Source organism: Dipodomys spectabilis, unplaced genomic scaffold, assembly GCF_019054845.1.
Source record: "Dipodomys spectabilis isolate Male_0828 unplaced genomic scaffold, ASM1905484v1 ptg000672l, whole genome shotgun sequence".
Taxonomy (NCBI): domain Eukaryota; kingdom Metazoa; phylum Chordata; class Mammalia; order Rodentia; family Heteromyidae; genus Dipodomys; species Dipodomys spectabilis.
This window is the reverse complement of record NW_024871349.1, coordinates 99,128-119,950: the sequence shown is the minus strand read 5'-3', so window position 1 is coordinate 119,950 and position 20,823 is coordinate 99,128. Positions and strand designations below refer to the sequence as shown.

The 20,823-nt window shown below is 44.1% G+C and overlaps 1 protein-coding gene across 1 annotated transcript in view; it reads right to left on the bottom strand.

The window, feature by feature from the left end:
* Kdm5a (lysine demethylase 5A) overlaps window positions 1-20,823 on the bottom strand; it is a 53,678-nt gene that overhangs the window by 8,480 nt on the left and 24,375 nt on the right. Inside the window, exons 14-27 of the mRNA XM_042672175.1 lie at window positions 20,217-20,411; window positions 18,718-18,899; window positions 17,830-17,954; window positions 17,143-17,293; window positions 14,525-14,639; window positions 11,515-11,870; window positions 10,114-10,252; window positions 8,730-8,909; window positions 7,980-8,141; window positions 5,389-5,940; window positions 4,878-5,021; window positions 2,960-3,119; window positions 1,398-1,618; window positions 433-843 (exon numbers count right to left, since the gene is read on the bottom strand). Of these exons, the coding sequence (XP_042528109.1) occupies window positions 433-843; window positions 1,398-1,618; window positions 2,960-3,119; window positions 4,878-5,021; window positions 5,389-5,940; window positions 7,980-8,141; window positions 8,730-8,909; window positions 10,114-10,252; window positions 11,515-11,870; window positions 14,525-14,639; window positions 17,143-17,293; window positions 17,830-17,954; window positions 18,718-18,899; window positions 20,217-20,411 (3,093 nt within the window). The remainder of the gene's footprint in view (window positions 1-432; window positions 844-1,397; window positions 1,619-2,959; window positions 3,120-4,877; window positions 5,022-5,388; window positions 5,941-7,979; window positions 8,142-8,729; window positions 8,910-10,113; window positions 10,253-11,514; window positions 11,871-14,524; window positions 14,640-17,142; window positions 17,294-17,829; window positions 17,955-18,717; window positions 18,900-20,216; window positions 20,412-20,823) is intronic.

Here is a 20,823-nt window from a genome sequence, read left to right as displayed (position 1 = left end):
TGATTATGGAATGTTAACAGATACCTTCAATCAATTAAGAACCGATTTTTTTGGTTTTTTTGGTCATGTCTGTTTTTCTCAGAAGTTCACACCATCCATATTCCCTGAGGAATGACTGCCATCAAATTACTTAAAAATTTAGAGTTGAAAAATTAAACTGTACCTTTAAGAATCTGAAATATTTTGTTGGAAAAAAAAAAAGTCATGTTCTATTCAGGAGGGTAGACACGCTCGAAGTGTGGGGGAGATAAGGTCTCTGGGGTGCAATCTCATTCAGAAGTGGACCCACGCTGCAAGTGTGTGTGGCTGGGGATGCAGCCCAGTGTGATCTGATCAGGTATTTCAGATGTGGCCAGTGCAACCTGCTTCTGTGAAGCACAGCGACTCTGCCGCCCCTCCCCTCCCCCTCCCCTCGCCCCTGCGGGAACTCACCTTGTCCTTACAGGGCCTCTGGCAGCTCTGGGAAGCACACACGGCGTTCTCGTCGTCAGACTCCTCCGCTCCGGACCAGTCGTACTTGGAAGGGATGTCCAGCACTTTCTTCTCCCTCTTCTTCTCCGTATTCTCCTTCACAAGTTCAACTTTGGCTGTGGCAGCCTTTTCTTTCTTTTTCTTTCTCTCTTCTTCTTTTGCTAGCTTCTTGGCTAGTTTATTCAGCTCCTTTGATTTCTCTGTGTTTAATTTTAATTTCTTCTTTTTAGGTTTGTCCATTTTCTTTGTCTCCTTAGACTTCTGTTTTCCTTCTCCAAAAAGCTGCTCTGCCTTTTCCAGCTTTCGTTTCCGTTTCTTCTCTGAGGAGTCCTTTCCTTTCATTTTTAATGGTTTCTCTTCCATGCTGTCATCCTTCAGAAATAAAGAAGCAATTTTAACATAAGACATGTAAAAAGTGTTACTCTCTTATGTGAGGTGCCTAGAATCACAGAGCAAATCACATATACATTACAGAGCAGAAAGCACAGGTCTGTAGGGAATAATAGAGGCTTGTTTTATGACTAGAATTCCTATTTGGGCTAAGTAAAGAGTAGTAGAAATGGATTATGGAGACGACTGCTTAATGCTGTAAATGTACTTAAAGTTTAACTGTCTACCCCATAAGGGTCTCATTCATACACACACACATGTATATATGTGTATGTATATACTCATTCATAAACATTTAATTAAAAGAGTTCTGAAAACGTATTAAAGATATTTAAGAAACAAACAGTGCTAAATATACAAGAAGGGGGGGGGGGGGAGTAAGATCCCAAGAAAAAACATCACAAAGCAGAATTATTCTAGCTAAGTGGAAGAAACAGCCAAGGTAACCAGACTGCTTTCCACTTAGCCATCCCCTGGCCAGCCTGGGCATTTTACATAGCTTTAAACCCTTACTTAAAGGAGCTTGACACCCATACCTCCATGATATGCAAGAATCTGTCTTCTGAGGGTGGGTGTGTGGCCTGCAAAATCCGCCATATGTGTTGTGTCTCATCTAGAGACACTTCCAGAAGGTCTCCGACCATCATGAGTTCTTCCAATTGGGCTTTCGCTCCCGGTGACAGCTCCAACACTGGAGGTTCCAAACTTCGGGGAACTAAGGGGCTCTTCCGAGGTTGCTTTCTTGGGGTGCTCGAACCTTTCCCAAAACAATACCATAAAACAAAACAAAACAGTGAAGACTGTGGGCAGATGCAATGCTTCCATTGTGATTGTAGGAGTATGGTGTCCCGTCCTCTATAGTGACTTTAGATAGGTGGGTTCATTATATTAGCATCAAAAATAAAGTGAAGGGCTTTTCTTCTTGTCTGAGATAGGGTTATGCTATGTTCCTCTCTCCACTACCTGCTGAGCAGATAGGAAGACAGGCACACACCCTGCACCGTCAAACATGAAATGAAAAAAATAAACAAAAAACAAACAAAACCCCCCCAACAGGACAGACACATCTAGAATTTCTAAAACTGATTTATTTCGAGTTTAAAGATGATTCTCTATCTTATTACTAAATTCCTTAATCCACAAATATTAAGTAGGAAACTGCCCTGTGACAGTGAATGGCTCTACAAAATCCTAAATTTCACTCCAGAGAAAAACCAGCCTTTATCTTCCAGAGTAAGCAGGGTGACTTTTTTCACAGTTGGGAAAAGAAAAGCAAGTCCTGTGGAGAAATTATTCACCAAGAAGAGAAAGAACTTTCTAGTAATCTCAGCCACTCAGACTCGAGCAAGAAAGTTCTCAAGCAGCTGTTGAGCCCGCAAGTGGCAGTGAGGAGGCAGGTGCACAGCTGACAGCAGCAGCAGGCAGGCCCAGGGGCCTGGAAATTGTCTCATGCGGAATCTCTGAGCGCAACGTGCTCGGGTTATCATCTAATAATAAAAAACATAGCTGGCCATTGGTGGCTCACGCCCATAATCCTAGCTACTCAGGAGGCTGAGATGTGAGGACTGTAGTTTAAAGCAGCCCCGGCAGGTAAACAGACTCATCTCATCTCCAACTAACCAGCAAAAAGCCAGAAGTGGAGATGTGGCTCAAATGGCAGAGTGCTAGCCTTCAGCAAAAAAGCTAAGGCACTGAATTCAAGCCCCAGGACAGGCAAAAAGGAAAAAAAAAAAAGGGGGGGGGGGGGGAGTCTTTTCTAACCAACACAGCCTTTAAAAATGTTATTAGCATTTCATAGTCAGGCACTGTGTTCAATTCAATGGAGATTCATAGCCAAAAGTTGGTGACTCAAACCTGTAATCTTAGCCAGGTAGAAGGCGCTGAGATTCAGAAGACTAAGTTTGAAGGCAGCCTAGGCAGAAAAATTCAAGGGACTCCATTTCCAAAAATAATCAGAAAGGCCCATCTGGAGGAATGGCTCAAGTGATAGTGCTAGCCAAGCAAGCAAGCTGAGTGAGCACAAATCCTCGAGTTTCAATCTCAGAATTGGGTTCGGGGAAGGAGCGTTTATAGCTTTCTGTATCTGAATGCGTAATACCTTGTGAACAGCTCTTGGAAGCAGAAGAATACGCATGCTCTGCACAGAACGAAGGCGCAGTCCACATGTGTGTCACCACTTCCTCAGACTTGATGGGAATCTCTTCATCACAAAAAAGATTGGGCTCCAGACTACTAGAGGACTTCACACTGGCTGTATCCTGAAGGACAAAGAGGGCTTCAGAATTGGAATTGCGGACCTTACACTGTAACGAGGATTAAATGAAGGCTTTCAGCTTTAAAGCTTCTATACGTTACAAATAACACTAGAGGGATGGAAATGTGGCTTGCCTAGCATGCATGAAGCCCTGGATTCGATTCCTCAGTACCACATACACAGAAAAGGCTGGAAATGGTGCTGTGGCTTAAGTGGTAGAGTGCTAGCCTTGAGCAAAAGAAGCTTAGGGACAGTGCCCAGACCCTGAGTTCAAGCCCCAGGTCTAGCAAAAAAAAAAACTTAAAATAAGCCGGGCGCTGGTGGCTCACGCCTGTAATCCTAGCTACTCAGGAGGCTGAGATCTGAGGATCGTGGTTCAAAGCCAGCCCGGGCAAGAGAGACCGTGAGACTCCTATCTCCAATAATCCACCAGAAAACCAGAAGTGGCGCTGTAGCTCAAATGGTAGAGCGCTCGCCTTGAGCTGAAGAGCTGAGGGACAGCGCCCAGGCCCAGAGTTCAAGCCCCACGACCGACAAAAAAAAAAACTTAAAATAAATACAAATAACCATGTAATTATATAGTATTACATCTAATTTTAAAAAGTGTATTTGAGATAAAAAATAATGACCTAAATTTCAAACCCAAAAAGAATAAAGCTAAAAAGTGTATAGAGACAATAAACCTACAATAATTATTACTAAATAATCCATCATTCAGATTCTACAACACATTAACAATTCATCAACAAGAACTGTGGACACTTTAAAAGAAACACAAAATGGACTTTAGAGGGGAAGAAAAGTTTAGATGTGCTATCTTTACAAACAACCATTTAATCTCTGAAGATGTTCAATCCTATCTTACTAACTGTTCTCATTTAATACAATGAAAAGTCTGAATGACAATACAGAAATCACTCAATTCTGACAGCTCTCATTAGGTCTCAGATAACTCTCCAGGGAATTTATTTCCACAAGCTCACCTGCATAGCCTTGGAAACAGAGTGCAATCAGATGGAAATCACACTGTTATTTTAACAGAGAACTTCATACTGGAAGCCAGTCAATTGGGTACTAAAGACTGAAAGGCACCAAGACCCATGATATCACGGGAGGCAGCACAGCGCAGCACAACCCAGGACTGGATGTGTGTGTGTGTGTGGGGGGGGGGGGGGGGGGTGGGAAGGTGAGAACTACAAGGAGGCCCTGTGGGGTTGAACAGACCTCTGAGAGAACTACCAACCAGGCAGGTGTGCTCTTTCCAGCAACACGTGTGGCTGGCTTCAGGGGAGGGGGATTGCAAGTATGGAGTTGCTGCTTACGCCAGGGTTTAAAAAAAAACAACAAAAAAACCACACAGCCCGGCAATAGTTGCTCACACCTGTAATTGTAGCTACTCAGGAGGCTGACCTCATCTGAGGATTGTGGTTTGAAGCTAGCCCAGGCAGGAAAGTCCAGGACTCTTATTTCCAATTAAAAAAGCCAGAATGGGCTGCGAAGGTTGCTCAGTGGTAGAGCACTTGCCTTGCATGCCTGAGGCCCTGGGTTCAATTCCTCAGCACCACATAAATAGAAAAAGCCAGAAGTGGCGTTGTGGCTCAAGTGGTAGAGCAAAAAAGCCCAGGGGCAGCAGTCCTGAGTTCAAGCCCTAGGACCAGCACAGAAACTAAATTAAAGGAAACACGTAATAGATGTTATGGTAAGAAGCAAAGCAAGAACTCAGCAAGTAAGGTCCATGCCCACCCGGCCAGTCCCTGATTACCTTTATGTCATAGCCATACGTCTCTCTAATGTCCTCGTCGGAATCTGTCTCCTCGTCGTCGTAGTCCACTGTTTGCCGGGGAGAAGACGATACACTGCTCACCACCCGGTTAAAAGCTGACTGTTGAAAACTAGACAAGTGTCCCTAAACAAAGAATTCCAGGATGAGCGGAGACTTACTGAGTGAACATGGCTACTTAGTATGTGCATCAACCATTTGTAACCAACTGGTGAAGCGGCTAAAGGACTTCTTCAACAGTCAGTAGAAACTAGATGACTCAATTAAAGCTGCCATGGTCTAGGTGAATGGGACCTTGCAAGGAGTATCTCACTAAAATGACTCTGGCGGGTACTCAGAAAATTTTACAGGTCTGTGGAGCAGGAAGATGCGTGGGGCTCATGAAACAGCTGACAAGCTATTGTTCTCCCAGTCAGAGAACAGATGGAGTCCACTCCACTGAATACTGACACACACACAGGAAACAGAGAGAGAATGTAAACCCTAATCTTGCCTGTAAGTCCGGGTTGGCGGCTGCTTTTTGGAGTTCTGCGCTGATGATCTTCTCGGTCTTTTCCCGAGCGGCCTGCTCCACCATACGCTGGCTTAGCACAGAGAGTTTGGCCAAAGCAGAGGACAGTTCATCTGTGGCCAGGGCCTGCCGTGCTCTATCTTGCCAGCTCATAGCACGTTCCGTCAAACACTGCAGGGCTTCTCCCTCAGGCAACCGTACAGGCAGCTTCTGAAGGGACACCAGGAGTGACAAAATAGTCTCTAGCCTGGGCCTGCGAGACCTCATGCAAAGAGGGCACAGGAATTTGACTTCTTTGGCCTGCCAACTGGACCCTTTCTTGTGGGAACTTGGCTTGGGAAGGGGAACACAGCTGTTGTGGAACCAGTCCTTGCAGAGCTCGCACTGCAGCATAAACCCACTGGCTGTCTTCCGGCAAATGCAAAACCTGACTTCCTCTGGGCGGCCCGCCACCGTCATCTTGGCTAGGTTAGCTGCCCGGAGGGAGTGCATGGCCTCAATCTCTTTTTGCTCTCGTTCTTTGAAAACTGCCACCTGCACACGAGAAACATTTAAAGGAAGATGTCAGTGCACTATAAACCCCTAAACACTGAACGTTCAAGGCTGAGGGCTCTTTCTCCAAATAGTTGCAAACCATTTCTGAAGATTTGGGGTGCTCGGGCAGATTCCATACCAGCATCGTCATCTGAGATGGAAGGGTACTGAAAGACTTGACAATTCAATTTACGTAGGCAGAATACTTCCTCTGAGCACCCTCCTCTAGGGTAGGAAGAGGGCACAGGCCACCCTGAAGCCAAGCCACCTGGGTACCAAGCCTGGGTTTCAGAGGGCTGATGTGTACAACTCAACTGAACAGTTTTCTGGTGATGTAGCCACATCGTCAACTTCATCCTGTTTTAAACATTAAGTGCCTAGCTTGTACTGGCACAAATTAAATATTCAATAATCCTTGGATCCATCTTAAACATTAAGTTCTACACCAATACATTTGTCCAGACGGCCTCCCCATTTCATCTGGAGCTAGAACAACAAAGCCTGGTGACAAGTTCAACACTGGTTTATGAAACTCACTCCAACCAAGAAGAGAAAAAACATCCTAAATATTGATGTATCTTCTTTTTAAATTACCAGAGTTGCTCTGAAACGATTTTGAAATAATGTCCAGTTCCACTTTTCTATCAAGACTGATTTGTTAGGCAGGCTCTCAAATTGGATTATTTGTAGAGAGAAAGAAGAGTACACCAAGCTACATATTATATGCAGTTCCCAACTACTGTCTAATTTTCATTTTTATTCTTTTAGTAATCTTAATTCTTCCCATTCTTTTTTGTTTTTGTGCTGGTCCTAGGGCTTTAAACTCAGGACTTGCACGTTGTTCCTAGGATTTTGTGCTCAAGGCTTGTGTTCTACCACTAGAGCCACAGCTCCACTTCTGGCTTTTTTGGGTGGACATTCCTGACCAGGCTGGCTTTGAATCAAGATCTTCAGCTCTCAGTCTCCTGAACAGCTTAGTGGCTCACACCTATAAGCCTGGCTGCTCAGGAAGCTGTGATTTGGAGGATCTTGGGTAAAGTTGGACCAGGCAGAAAAAGTCTAGGAGAGTCCCATCTTCAATTAGCCAGCAAAATGCCTGAATAGAACTAGTGTGGTTCAAAAAATTATCATAATTCTTACTGCTATAAACACTTTTACTGAATAGTCAATATCCTCCCAAAAGCTAATAAAAGGGAGAGATTTTGAGAGTATCTGGCACCAGTACTCTACTTCAACTGCTTCAGAAAGCACAACAGTATTAAGAGCCACAAAATGCTACTAAACTAATTCAATTTCTAACTAACTTAAAGAACATTATACAGCAAGTTCCCCTGCTTACTTACAACAGAACATTTTTAACAAAGTAGGGCTGAGAGTATGGCTCAACTGGCAGACTGCCTGCTAGCAAGCAAAGTCTTAAGTTTAAACTCCAGTATCTCAGTAGGAGGGAAAAGTAGTAACGCAAATGTTCTGAGCAGGCTGGGAATGAAGCTCAGTGGTAGAGTGCTTTGACTAGCCAGCAGGAAGCCTAAGTTTGATCCCCACCACAAAGAGAAAACAAAAAGCAGATTATGTCCAACTTTGATAGCTATTACACAACAATTAAAGCAATAAAGAACTGATATGTGGAAAAGAATAGTAAACTTTTTGCACTGCAATTACAAATGTATAGAAAAATAAATCCCTACCTTAATAGTAACAATAAAATTATATTTAAAAAAAGTCCTAGCCAGGCTCATGCCTGAAATCTTAACTACTCTGGAGGCTGAGATCTGAGGATGGCAGTTTGAAGCCAGCCTGGGCAGGAAAGTCTGTGAGACTCTTATCTCTAATAAACTACTCAGAAAAAGCCAGGAGTGGTGCTGTGGCTCAAGTGGTAGACTGCTAGCCTTTAGAGAAAGAATCTCAGGGACAGCGCACAGGCCCTGAGTTGAAGTCTCAGGACTGACACAAAATAAGTAAATAAATAAATATATATCCTATGACAGAGTACACCAATGTAAAAGCCTACACCTGTTAACATCTTCCCGGTTTCTTACCACCATGGCTGTATCTCTTGTTTCCTCCAGTCCTTCCTCCAAATCACTCAAGGGCTCGAGGTCTAGGTCCTTCTCTTTTTCTTTTTCTATTAATTCTTTCACTTTTTTCCTCCTGTTTTTACCACTCCCGTATATACCAATGTCAGTTCGGGGACTTAGCACCTAAAAAATAAAACCAAAATATAAACTGTAGTTTTCTAAAGTGAAATAACAGGAACCACATACAGCCGCACACCATGTCCTGGGACCTTAAGAACTTTATGTACGTATCTAACTGAACCTGTGCAACCTTACACATTTATTTCCACACTCTACAAACAAAAGGAAATAGATTCATGGAACAACTTGCGCAAGGACACGAGGCTAGCAAGAGAAGAGCCAGTCCTCAAATCTGAAACTGTCCCACTTCAGAGCCTGTCCTCTGACTACCATAATCAACCTGCTCACCAGACTAAGGACAAGGATTTAAATCTGTGCTTTTGAGAAATAACATCTGTCAGTGACAGAGTCCAATAACCAGAGATAAGATCAGGCTGACTGCTTTTTCTGGACACAGCACAAGATTATCAGGATATGAGTCTAAGGCTCCAAATTTCAGACCCACATCTGATAGGTCTGGGAGGTATCACTGGCGCTAAAGACCAGATTAAACTGGGAACACCCCTCACCTGTGCTACAACCAGCCAGAGGGTTAAGTTTATCAGCTGCTGATGGAGTGCTGAGTAGCTGGACACCAAGGACCCTTGTTACCTGCAGCAGTGTATGGCTGGAATTCTTCTTCAGAAAGGTGCGCCCAGTCCGCTCTCTCCAAGCCCGTGCTGCCGCGACCTGCGACTCCACCTGGGGCAGGGCATCAAGCCGCACAGGGATGGGGCGTCCCTTGGCAGATAAGCTCTCAAGCTGCTCCAAGTAAGCATAATTGCTGCCACTCTGGAAGACAGAAGCAGAGTGTTACAACCTCGCTTCTCTTATGGAGCCTGGAACATGTCAGAGGAATGCAGAAAAATGCTCAGATACAGAAAGTCTTATAAACACGAGTACTCTTCCCTCTTATGTCAAATTCATGTCAATTGCCTCCAAAACTCCTTCCAGATAAGTCTTGACTGACCCTTCTCCCAAACCATGCATCCTAAACAAAGCCTGACTACCATCACAACCTGTCCACTTACTCAGCACCCATAAGTCAATACCCCACTGAAGAAAAGGGCTGGAGAGCCAGGGAGAAACACAGCCTTTCCACATTACCAAGGAGACAGACATCAGACGGCCTGTTAGCTTTTCAATCATAAACAGCCGATTAGGATGATCAGACACTACACTGCCTGGGTAGGATCAGAGACAAAGGAGTAGCCACGATCAAAACAGAGGTAATAAGAGGAAGAAAAAGCAGCAGGAGCTGAGTCCCAGGAAAAGTGAACTGAAAATTGACAGAGTGGAAGAGGAGTCAATACAACTAGAAAATGTTCTTTCTTGAGACAAGTTTTCTTGGGTATAGTTCTAAAATGAAAGTATATGTATAACACTACCAATATTACTTACGGCTTTTTTATTTATTTTGGGGGGGGCGGGGAGGGAGACACGGTTGCATAATGTAGGCCCAGCAGCCCTTGAACTCTGTATCCTCTGGCTCAGCATTTTGAGATAATAGGTGGATACTACCACACTTGATGCTAATGGCTTTTAGTACTTCAAGCAAAATTCAGCACTGATTTCACTACTGTAAACGTGTTATCTCTTCAAGAAAAATATGCATTTATGTAATTTCTCTCACATTCCTGTTCCCAAACATTAAAAAAAAATAGCAAAGTACTAGATGCTCAGTAAGTGCTCATCTTATTTTTCCACATCTTATTTTAAAAGTAGTACATGCATGGGGAAAAAAGATTCAAAGAATACACCAGATAATAAAACCCCCCTATCGGTAAGCAATGAATAGCTAATCCCATCACCTTTTGTAATAATAGCTAGTTATATATGAAAGGTGGTCTTTCAATTACAGAATCAGATGGAAGAGGAGGTGAATTCTAAGCACCAATGCTTTATTATGATTTTCTATCCAAAGGAATGAGAGGTTTCAAGGTTCATGCGCGAGGCAGGCGCTACCTGCTGGGCAGGCTAATGCCAGTGTGCTTACCTGAAGAGCTTCCACCTTTGCTGTCCATTCTCGAGCCTTGTGTAGGGCCTCTTTCAGGGACAACACGTTCGGAAGAAAGGCTGGAATGTTCTTGGCTTCATTCACAATGCTTTCTAAACTTGCTACACTGTGTCGTGGTCTAAATGAGCAACAAAATGGAGGACAACATGAAGAAAAGTGCAAGTGCTACCAACATCTAACAACAGTGTATTATGTGGAAAGAACCTTCACTTCTGTCACTTAGTTCTCAGCAAAGCAAGCACCACCTTCCGTCTGATAGAGAAAAACTAACTCATTGGTCATTTCGTATAAATAAATTATACCCCCTTGGCTGGGCGCCAGTGGCTCACACCTGTAAATCCTAGTTACTCAGCAGGCGGAGATCTGAGAATCGCAGTCTGAAACCAGCCCAGGCAGAAAAGTCTCTGTGAGACTCCAATTAACCACTCAAAAACTGGAAGTGGTGCTGTGGTTCAAAGTGGAATAGTGCTAGCCTTGAGCAAAAGAGCTCAGGGACAGTGTCCATAAGCCCCATGATGACAGATAAAATTCTCACAATGTTTTTGCAAAAATGCTTTCTCAAAGAACACCAAAGCTAATTACTAGTCAGATTAGTAATATATATATATGGTATATATCACTACTTATCCTCATTAAGTACAGTGGGATAGTACTAACGACAGATCGATATAAACCATATCTCTATACAAACTTTATCTCTACACAAACCTTATCTCCTATTACTTTCCTAACAATATCTCTATATAAACCTTATCTCCTATTACTTTCCTAACTACAGCCTCCATTCCAGAAAAACTCAACTTGTCACCTGGGCACACCTTACATGTTTCTCAGTTTATCACATTTCCCCCTTCTATTTCCATCCTACTGTTCTTTTTCAAGGTTCTCCATAAATTCTTTTTTTTTTTGGTGGGTCATGGGGCTTGAACTCTGGGCTTGGGCACTGTTCCTGCACTCTTCAGCTCAAGGCGAGCACTCTACCGCTTGAGCCACAGTGCCACTTCAGGTTTTCAAGTGGTTTATTGGAGATAATAGTCTCTTAGACTTTCCTGCCCGGGCTGGCTTTGAACGGTGATTCTCAGATCTCAGCCTCCTGAGTAGCTAGGATTACAGGCGTGAGCCACCAGCGCCCAGCTTCATAAATTCTTATTTCTCTGAAACTTCTCAACTGAAGGTCCAAGCTCAACAAACTCCTGCTGAGGCCAAAGTATCCTGTATGTAGTTGGAACCTATCTGAAACTGTCTACATGCAGCCTCATTTGCTATCTTGGTGCTGGTGGTCAAGTTAACCACCTCATGAAAGAGGCCCTTTATTTCCTCCTTCCCATTTTCTACTTGCTAAGGTTCTCAAAGAGGCAACAGTCACCAAAATGTCTTCACCTTGCCTGCAGGCAAAGCTTAGCCTTTTCCTCCCATCGTTCAGAGACTGTAAGGAGCTCCTGTAGTTCAGCCATTGCTTTCTCCACAGCATGGTGGGGTGCCAGTCCTACACCAGAGTCAATCAGTTTCTTCATGGCATCCAAAGTGACCTGCTGAGGATCGGATAGGGTCAGCCTCACTTCATCCAGCCACCGAGCCTGCTGGAGCTCTTGTTTCAGCCGGGGTAATTCAGGAAGCTCCACATAGAGACTAGAACCCATGTCTATCAGCATCTGGAGTTTGGAAGAATCTGGCGTTTCATCCATCATGGCCTTCTGAGCACGTTCATGAAACTCTTCCACATCATCCAGCAGATTCTGAAAAAGATAAAAAGAAAATTTAAAGGGATAAAGAACAGACATTCTTACTTTTAAGTAAGTTTCACATTTATAATACTGGACTCATTAAAAAACTACATAATGACTGCTAACTTAAGACAAACCATACACTCCAATGGCCAGACAGTAAACACGTAAGTGAAATGTCTCTGTCAGTATGAGCACTCTGACAACGGGCCAGCACAACAGAGACTGGCAAGAGAGGGAATGCCACAGTACTCTGATATGACAATCACAGAAGATGATGAACCCAAACCACACAGAGACTGGTAGTGGGAGCTTGAGGAGCTGGGGTGATGGCAGTTAGTAGAAAAGCAGGCATTCAGGGAGCGCAAGTCCATACAACTGGAAGAGATGGCAGGACAGGCTGACAAGCCAAAAATGCTGGACAATGAAATGGGGAACAAGAAAGGAAGTCACCTGTTAATGACAAATAAGGAGATAAGGATGCTACACTAAATCTTTGGCACCACAGCTTTACAGGAAATAGAAAGGAAGCCCACCAATCAAGAAGCCATCTTCAAGGACTCTAATTCTCCGTATTTAACACAAGGCCAACTTCTGTACCACCAAGACAGAGCAATATGTTTGAGATGGACTAAGGTGCTATCTTCCCTGCGGCATGTCTATGCCAAATGCTTTTTACTATCACTTTTACTATATTCAAGTCTTGCCTGAGTTCCTCTCTTGCCAGATGTAAGGAACAGGGTCAACTTAGCTGCCCCACGTTTTCTGTTAAAATATTTGGAGCACTGACCAAGAAGCTAGGGATTGATAGGTCTTTTTCTGACCTGGGTTCACTGGACCAAGAATTGAGATCAGGTAGGAACTAACTACAAAATCTTTTTAAAGAGGAATGAGCTTACGTGGACAGATGAGAAACAAATAAGCCAAGGAAAGAGTGCATAATGTCTTGTAGATTAAAATGACTAGATTTCTTTCTAATGGCATTTTAAGCACAGGGAAGTGCTATAACTTTACTTATATTTGAGATGATCATTCTGCCTTTCCTAACAAAAATAAACTGGGAGACAGAATAGAAGAGGAAGTAGTTAAGAGGCTGTTATCCACGGGCAATTGTGTGGCACACTCCGAGCATATTTTAAGCAATGGAGTGGTAACCGGTTTGCGGAGGGATCCATTTTAGAGGCAAGAGCAGCACTTGCTTAGGCTGGGCACAGAGAAATGAAATGAGGAATCAAGTAGCCTAGGATTTTTTTCTCTTGACTCATTAAAAGTTTTATTATTTATTTATTTATGCCAGTCCTGGGGCTTGAACTTGGGGCCTGGGCGCTGTCTCCAAGCTTCTTTTTGCTCAAGGTTAGCACTCTACATTTTGAGCCACAGACCCAGCTTTTGCTGTGTATGTGGTACTGAGGAATCAAACCCAGGGCCTTTTGCATGCTAGGCAAGCACTCTATCACTGAGTCACATTCCCAGCTCCTAAAAGTTTTCTTGGAGGGGAAATGTGGTCATGGGGCTTGTACTCAGGGCCTGGGCAGACAAAGTCTCTAAGCGCCTTTTGCTCAAGGCTAGCACATTCTACCACTTTGAGTCACAGCTCCATTTCTGGTTTTTGAGTGGTTAATTGGAGATAAGAATATCTGCCTGGGCTGGCTTCAATCTGTGATCTTCAGATATCAGCCTCCTGAGTAGCTTGTATTACAGTCAGAAGCCACCAGTGCCTGTCATTAAAAGGTTTTTGAAGATAGCTTTTACTCTACCTCGCCCATGTAAGACTCCAAGTTCAAACCCCAGTACATGAAGCAAGCAAGCAAAAACATTATACATCTGGATATACATCTGTAGAGAAGGAGGAAGGAAGAGTGAGAGATCTTGGCATCAAAAAGATACAGGTGATATTTATCGACAATGGACAAATCAGAGAGCACACAGCTAAAAGGGCTGAGGCTCCTTCGTATTCTACATTAGTCTGGAGAAAGAGCAAAGAGAATTAAGAGCAGGAGAGTACTGTGCCACGGATGCCTAAAGGAGAGTCAATTAAGAGAGGGAGTAATCAACTACCAAAGGAGTAAGACAAGAAAATTATATATAACTGATAGTAGATTTTGTTAATTGACAACCTCGTCAAAAACTGTTTTAGATATTCTGGCCATCCCTAAAACAAACAAGAAAAACATTAATAATTATGTAGACTAGCACAGTTGATATATACTTTTGATAAAAATGCTAAGCTAAAACAAATTCTCAATTCGTTTTAGGCTTTATTCCTTTAAAAAGGAAAAACCCAAAACAATAAAAATCCATGACATAGACTGCTTACTAAAAACCTTAAACAACAGCACATATGTGAGAAAAGAAACAGCAGGGCTGGGAAGGTGGCTCAGTGGTAGAGCGCTTGCCTTGCATGCAAGAGGCCCTGGGTTCGATTCCTCAGCACCACATAAGCAAAAAGAAAAAAGCCGGAAGTGGTGCTGTGGCTCAAGTGGTAGAGCGCTAGCCTTGAGCTGAAGAGCTGAGGGACAGCGCCCAGGCCCAGAGTTCAGGCCCCACTACCGAACCCCCCCCCCCCCAAAAAAAAAAGAAACAGCAAAAACTAGGGTAGACATGGCGTTCTGTGAGCCCTGAACGCAGTCCCCACCACAGACACAAGGCAAGGAGGTAGACTTCACCTTCACTTGTCGAGCTTGGCTGATGACACATGGAAGACTGAAAAGCTGCTGGACAAAGGCCTTCAGTTCTTCTACTGTCAGTTTGGTCCGCGTTCTCCCACTATCTGGGCTCTGTCTGATGAGAAATAATATTGAGATGTTGTAAGGAAAATTTAAGTTATCCTGGTCTCTCGTGGGGCTCCCAGTCTCTGCACAATTCAAACCTCTGCAATCCTGGAATCCTAGCGTCAGAGGAATTCCACTGCAATGGTCATCACTTCAGAATTAAGCTGCATGCTGAGCAGTTAATAACTCACAACACTCAAGTGTCCAAGTCCCAGTCCCTCTAAGCTACATGTGTGGAACCCTGCAAACATGAAGGAAGTTCACCATGTGGAACAGTAAGTGCAGGAGAAAATGAGCTCTGAGTCTTGGGCACCTCGCTATCAGGAACCAACCAGGAGCTATCACCTGACACAGCTACTGAACCACCTAGAAGTGTTTCAACATCTAGATGTATACTAATTTTTCTACAAGTTACCTGTACCTATGCTTTTAGTAAATTCTCCCAGAGTCGGCAACCCCATGACAAGCTAAAACTCCACTGGATAATGTCTCTAAGAAAGGTTTTCTAATAAAATAGATTAAAAAAATTCACTTTAGGTGGCAAAGGCTCATTCCTGTAATCTTAACTACTATGTAGGATTATAGTTTGAAACCAGCGCTGACGAAAAGTCCACAAGACTCTATCTCAACCGGCTAAATTTGTGAGTCAAGGGATAAAAGTGCAAACTGAAAAAGTAAAAACCTCTGAATTCAAACCTCAGTACATACAAACACACACATGCATGTGGGTGTACAATAAAGTATTTTCAAACCCAGAATACACACCACTACAGAAAAAGCCATTCATACCAGGCATGGTGGCAAACCCTGTGATTCCAGACATTTAGGAGCTGAACAAAAGAGGACTGGCCACTTCCTACTACACAGTGAGATGTCTCAGAAGACAGGAAGTCGGAAGAGGACAGGGAACAGGGACAAGAGGAAGGTGCAGCAGCAGACAGAGGAATGTGCTGGAATGCCTAAGAAGCAATAATATGCATAAACTGCATTCAATGAAAGGGACACAGGCCAGGCACTGGTGGCTCATGCCTATAATCCTAGCTACTCAGAAGCCTGAGATCTGTGGATTATAATGCAAAGCCAAGCCAGACAGGACAGTCTCTAACCAGCAGAAAACCAGAAGTGGAACTGTGGCTCAAAGCGGTAGAGCACTAGGCCTTAAGCAAAAGAGCTCAGGATCAGCACCCAGACCCTGAGTTCAAGCCTCACAACTGACAAAAAAAAAAGTATACACTTGTAGGCTCTTAACCCCTGCCTCTTCTACATGCACCCAGATTACTCCCTGCTGCCACCTGCCTTCTGCCTGTGCTATCATCTCACCCAATCACTGCACTTATTGATCATGCACCCACCATGTAAGAATAAGAAATACAGTAGTGAAAAGCAGCTCAAACTACCTGACACTCCAGCTTAGTGTACGTTCTACATTCATGGGAGGGTGGGGGGGAGGTGACATAAAATCAGAATTAGTTCACCAGAAGGTGATAGGGTGAGAAGATAAAGCAGGAAACAAGAAGACTTAAAACAAGGAACAAACGGAGGGAGCTCAGTAGGAAGCAGAGCACTCTTAAGAAAGGCGAGAGTGTGTGAGGTGCATGTGCGTGCGCGCACATGCGTGCACACATATTGCTCTGTGAGGAAAGAAATTGTGAACTAAGAGCTGTAACCCCCAACCCTTAGCAGATCATAAAGCAACTGTCACCTGAACTAAAAAAAAAAAAATCAAAAAAAACAAAAAACGAAACACTTTCTCCAGGACCCCCATTTAAAAATTCTGGATATAGGCTGTTAAGAAAGCTTAATTCAGGAACAGCCTGGTTAGTTATTATCAACTAAAAAAGATGGTCTGAACAAAGGTGAAAACTCACTAAGCTCTTTTCTCAGACACAAGCAATAGATTTCCCGAGGGGCTTCTTCCCTCTATTCAACTGAGACAGGACATTGCCACTACAGCTTGCTTTCAGGACCTGAAAAAGTAAACTTGTATTTGCATAAGCCAGAAAACTTGGGAACTGGGTTTCAAAAACCTGACTTGAAGGCATCACTCAAGAGAGAAAGGGGGCTGGGAAGGTGGCTCAGTGCCTGAGGCCCTGGGTTCAATTCCTCAGCACCACATAAGCAAAAAGAAAAAAGCCAGGAGAGAGCGCTAGCCTTGAGCTGAAGAGCTGAGGGACAGCGCCCAGGCCCAGAGTTCAGGCCCCACAACCGGACCCAAAAAAAAAAAAAAAAAGAGAGAGAAAGGGATGCCAGGTACGACTAAACTGGGTAAACAAACTTGGTAGACGTAGTTTTTCCTGCACAGAAGCACGTTTGTCTCTCTCTCTCACACACACACACACAGTCAGTGTGACTCCCAGTATTATGATTTAAAGAGCTTCCACAATTTCTGAAGATGAATAGAGGAAGGGAGTACGAAGGCAGAGAGGAAAGAAGACGGAGGCATTCATTACTGGAGAAGGAAGAACCAGCGCTACAAGAGATTAAACCAGCTAAACTTTCACTTTTATTCTTACCTATGTTTCTGCTTCTTGCTAAGCAGCAGCTGAGCCACAGAAGCACAGGTCTCGGCTTCTTTAACAGCATCCCTGAGTTTCCGAAAGAGATCGTTCTCTGGGTATTTCCTGTCCTCAGCATCTTCAAGCATTACTCTTAATTCAATCAAGTCTGTAAAATAATATGAAAAAAGCCACATGCTATGACCAGAGACACAAAGAGCCACTCTAAAACCTCATCCACTTCCCCAGGTGGGTCATCAACCAACTAGCGGAAATCTCACAGCTGTGAAAAATCTCACCAATGCAGTGAAAGCTTCTAACAGGTACCTGAACCCATTCCAAGGCCCAGAGATCATTTCTCTTTCAATAAAGCCTTGAGTGTCAGTCAGCTAGTAGCAAATACAACCAGCTACAAGCTGCCTGTCCCATCTGAGGTCAGCCTGTTCATTCAAAGAGGACTGCTGCCAAGCACGGCAGCACACAGCTGCAATCCTCACAATAAGCAGCCCAAGGCAGGAGGGTTACAAGGTAGAAGCCAGCCTGGGCTACAGAGTGAACTCCAGGTTACGTGAGACGCTCTGTCTTCAAAGACAAAGTTTCTCAAATAGACAATATCCAAGGAGCTCTTCAGTCTCCACTGTCCTAGAAGCAGGGGACAAGGTGAGAACACTACAGCGCAGGCCCACGGAAGAGGAAAAACGTAACCTTTCTTGTGGCTGAGGTTATCAGACAGTGCCTCTGTGACGCGACTGACCCAAGTGTCGTAGGACTGCGCCCTGGCCCCCACGCCGCACAGGAGGGAAGGGAGCTCTTCCAGGGGGTAGCGGTATCTACAAAAAACAGAAATTAAACACTTTACAACTTGCAAATAAATGGTGAGAAAAATGAAAGATGGTACAGGATTAGGGGTGCAGGGTGTAGTCATTGGACTGTTTCCTGATGTTTATACCATAGAAAAGGGAGGTTTTCAAATGGATAGCAGTATCTACTCCCCTGTCCCCCAAAAACCTCACTGAAACAAAAACTTTAAAACCCAAGAACAATCTGAAAATAAATGAGAAAATGAAAGATGCCTACAGGATTGTGGGTGCTGCTCAAGTGGTAAAGTGCTTGCCTAGCAATAAGGAGGCCCTAAGCCCAACCCCCAGTATGGGGATGGGTGGTCACGGTTGAGAGAGAGAGAGAGAGAGAGAGAGAGAGAGAGAGAGAGAGAGAGAAAGAGAGAGGAAACATCTGGAATTGGGGCTGGAAAGGTGGCTCAGTGGTAGAGCGCTTGCCTTGCATGCCTGAGGCTCTGGGTTCGATTCCTCAGCACCACATAAAGAAAAAAGCCGGAATTGGCAGTGTGGCTCAAGTGGTAGAGCATTAGCCTTGAGCTGAAGAGCTGAGGGACAGCGCCCAGGCCCAGAGTTCAGGCCCCACAACCGGACCCCCCTCCCCCCCAAAAAAAGAAACATCTGGAATTAACTGATGAAGCGAGTAATCGTAGCCTTTGTGTTTAGGACCTAAGTCCACAAGCAAGCAGAAGACAGGAAGTTACTAGATCAGGGACAGGAAGGGAATAACTCAAGATCTGACTTTACTTTTGGATACCTAAGACATTTCTTCTGCATGGGGCAGGGGCACAGATCAGCTGGGTGGTAGAGACACACCAGCCGCTCGGGATTACAGGAGCAGGTGAGAGCCGAGAGGAAGCACGTGGTTCTGCATGCTGAGCACTGTCGCTCATCGTCAGGAACAAGCTCAAACACTTCCTCTTCTGACATCAGGACACCCTGAAACACAAGAGACAGCACACATCAACGTTGCCTTTTCTTCAAAGCATAAAAAAAAGTGGTGCTGTGGCTCACTTTGAGCTGAAGAACACAGGGACCGTGCCCAAGCCCAGAGTTCGAGTCCCATGACTGACCAAAAAAAAAAAAAAAACCCAAAACTCCTCTCCTACAGTAGGGAATAAGTCAATGGCATAACAAGAAAATATTTTCTAGCAGGAGGGCGATGGTGGCTCATGCCTATAATACTAGCTACTCAGGAGGCTGAGATGTTCAAAGCCAGCATGGTCTTTTTGGCTTTTTTACTCTATCACTTGAGCCACACCTACATTTCCATGATTCTTTGAACCATGATCCTCAACATGAATTATGAGTGCAAAAAAGGGGAAACTATCCTGAGTGTGGGAACCAGTGGGAGGGGAGGGGAGGGTCAAGGTGAAGGTAAAATGATCTTAGTACTTCATTCATACTCAGCATGAAAGCATACTGAATACTGTTTAGAAGATAGAGAAAGCCGGGAAATGAAAAGGTACCAGAGGGGGGGCTGGGAAGGTGGCTCAGTGGTAAAGCACTTGCCTTGCATGCCTGAGGCCCTGGGTTCGATTCCTCAACACCACATAAGCAAAAAGAAAAAAGCCGGAAGTGGCACTGTGGCTCAAATGGTAGAGCGCCAGCCTTGAGCTGAAGAGCTGAGGGACAGAGCCCAGGCCCAGAGTTCAGGCCCCACGACCGGACCAAAAAAAAAACAAAAACAAAAAACAACAACAAAAAAAAAAACAAATAAAATATCTTGGGGCTGGGAAGGTGGCTCAGTGGTAGAGCGCTTGCCTTGCATGCCTGAGGCCCTGGGTTCGATTCCTCAGCACCACAGAAGCAAAAAGAAAAAAGCCGAAGTGGTGCTGTGGCTCAAGTGGTAGGGTGCTAGCCTTGAGCTGAAGAGCTGAGGGACAGCGCCCAGGCCCAGAGTTCAGGCCCAACGACCGGACCCCCCCCAAAAAAAAAGAAAAGAAAAGGTACCAGAGGGAATGAATCTGTGTGTACGTTAAAAGCAGGTAAGGAAACATCACAATGGAACCCCCCTGTACAATTAATATATGCTGAAGAAGAGAAAAAAAAATCTAGGTGACATCGTTTCCTAGAACTTTTGGAATCTGAAGAAAAACAAAAATAGCAACTACTAAAATACAAAATATTATTGAAATTACTGATTATTATGTTCAACTCTAGAAGATATCAAAGGTAAAAATTCTGTATGTTCGTTTTTTTTTCTATACTCCATAAAACAGAAACAAAAGCAGCAACTGGGCTGGGCGAACTCACCATCTGAACAACGGACTCCCTTAATCGCGTTTCTTCTTCAGTCATGAGAGTCAACTCTTTGCAGACCATAGCGGCCAGCCCTACATCCAGGCATTCTGGATCTGCTGCCATTTTGAAAATGAGTTCCTCATGAGAGAAGACACAGTGGCGCTTCAGCCTTCGGTAATGATTTACACACTGACGACCAATGGGCAGCTGAAAACAGGAGATTTCCAAATTAAATTACTTGTTCATAACATCCCAGAACAGAAGCACCATTACCCTCCAGATCTTCCCTTTGATTATCAAGACAGAATACAAGTCATAGCTGAACCTAAGAGGCTACTGTAAGCATTAACTGTGGCCCAGCAAGAATTCCACAGGCTGTTCCCAGGGATTTCCATTATCTGAGATACTAAACTCCTGTCCCAAACTGAGTTTGGGAAGATGGAGTTCCTTGGTATATGAGTTGGAAAACTGAGGCCAACCTAACAAAGGATTAGCCATAAAGGTAAAAGATAAAATACTGTTAACAACAGAAAATCTTAAGCAGGGTACTGGTGGCTTACACCTGTAACCCTAGCTACACAGGAAACCTGGTATCTGAGGATCTAGGTTCAAAGAGAAC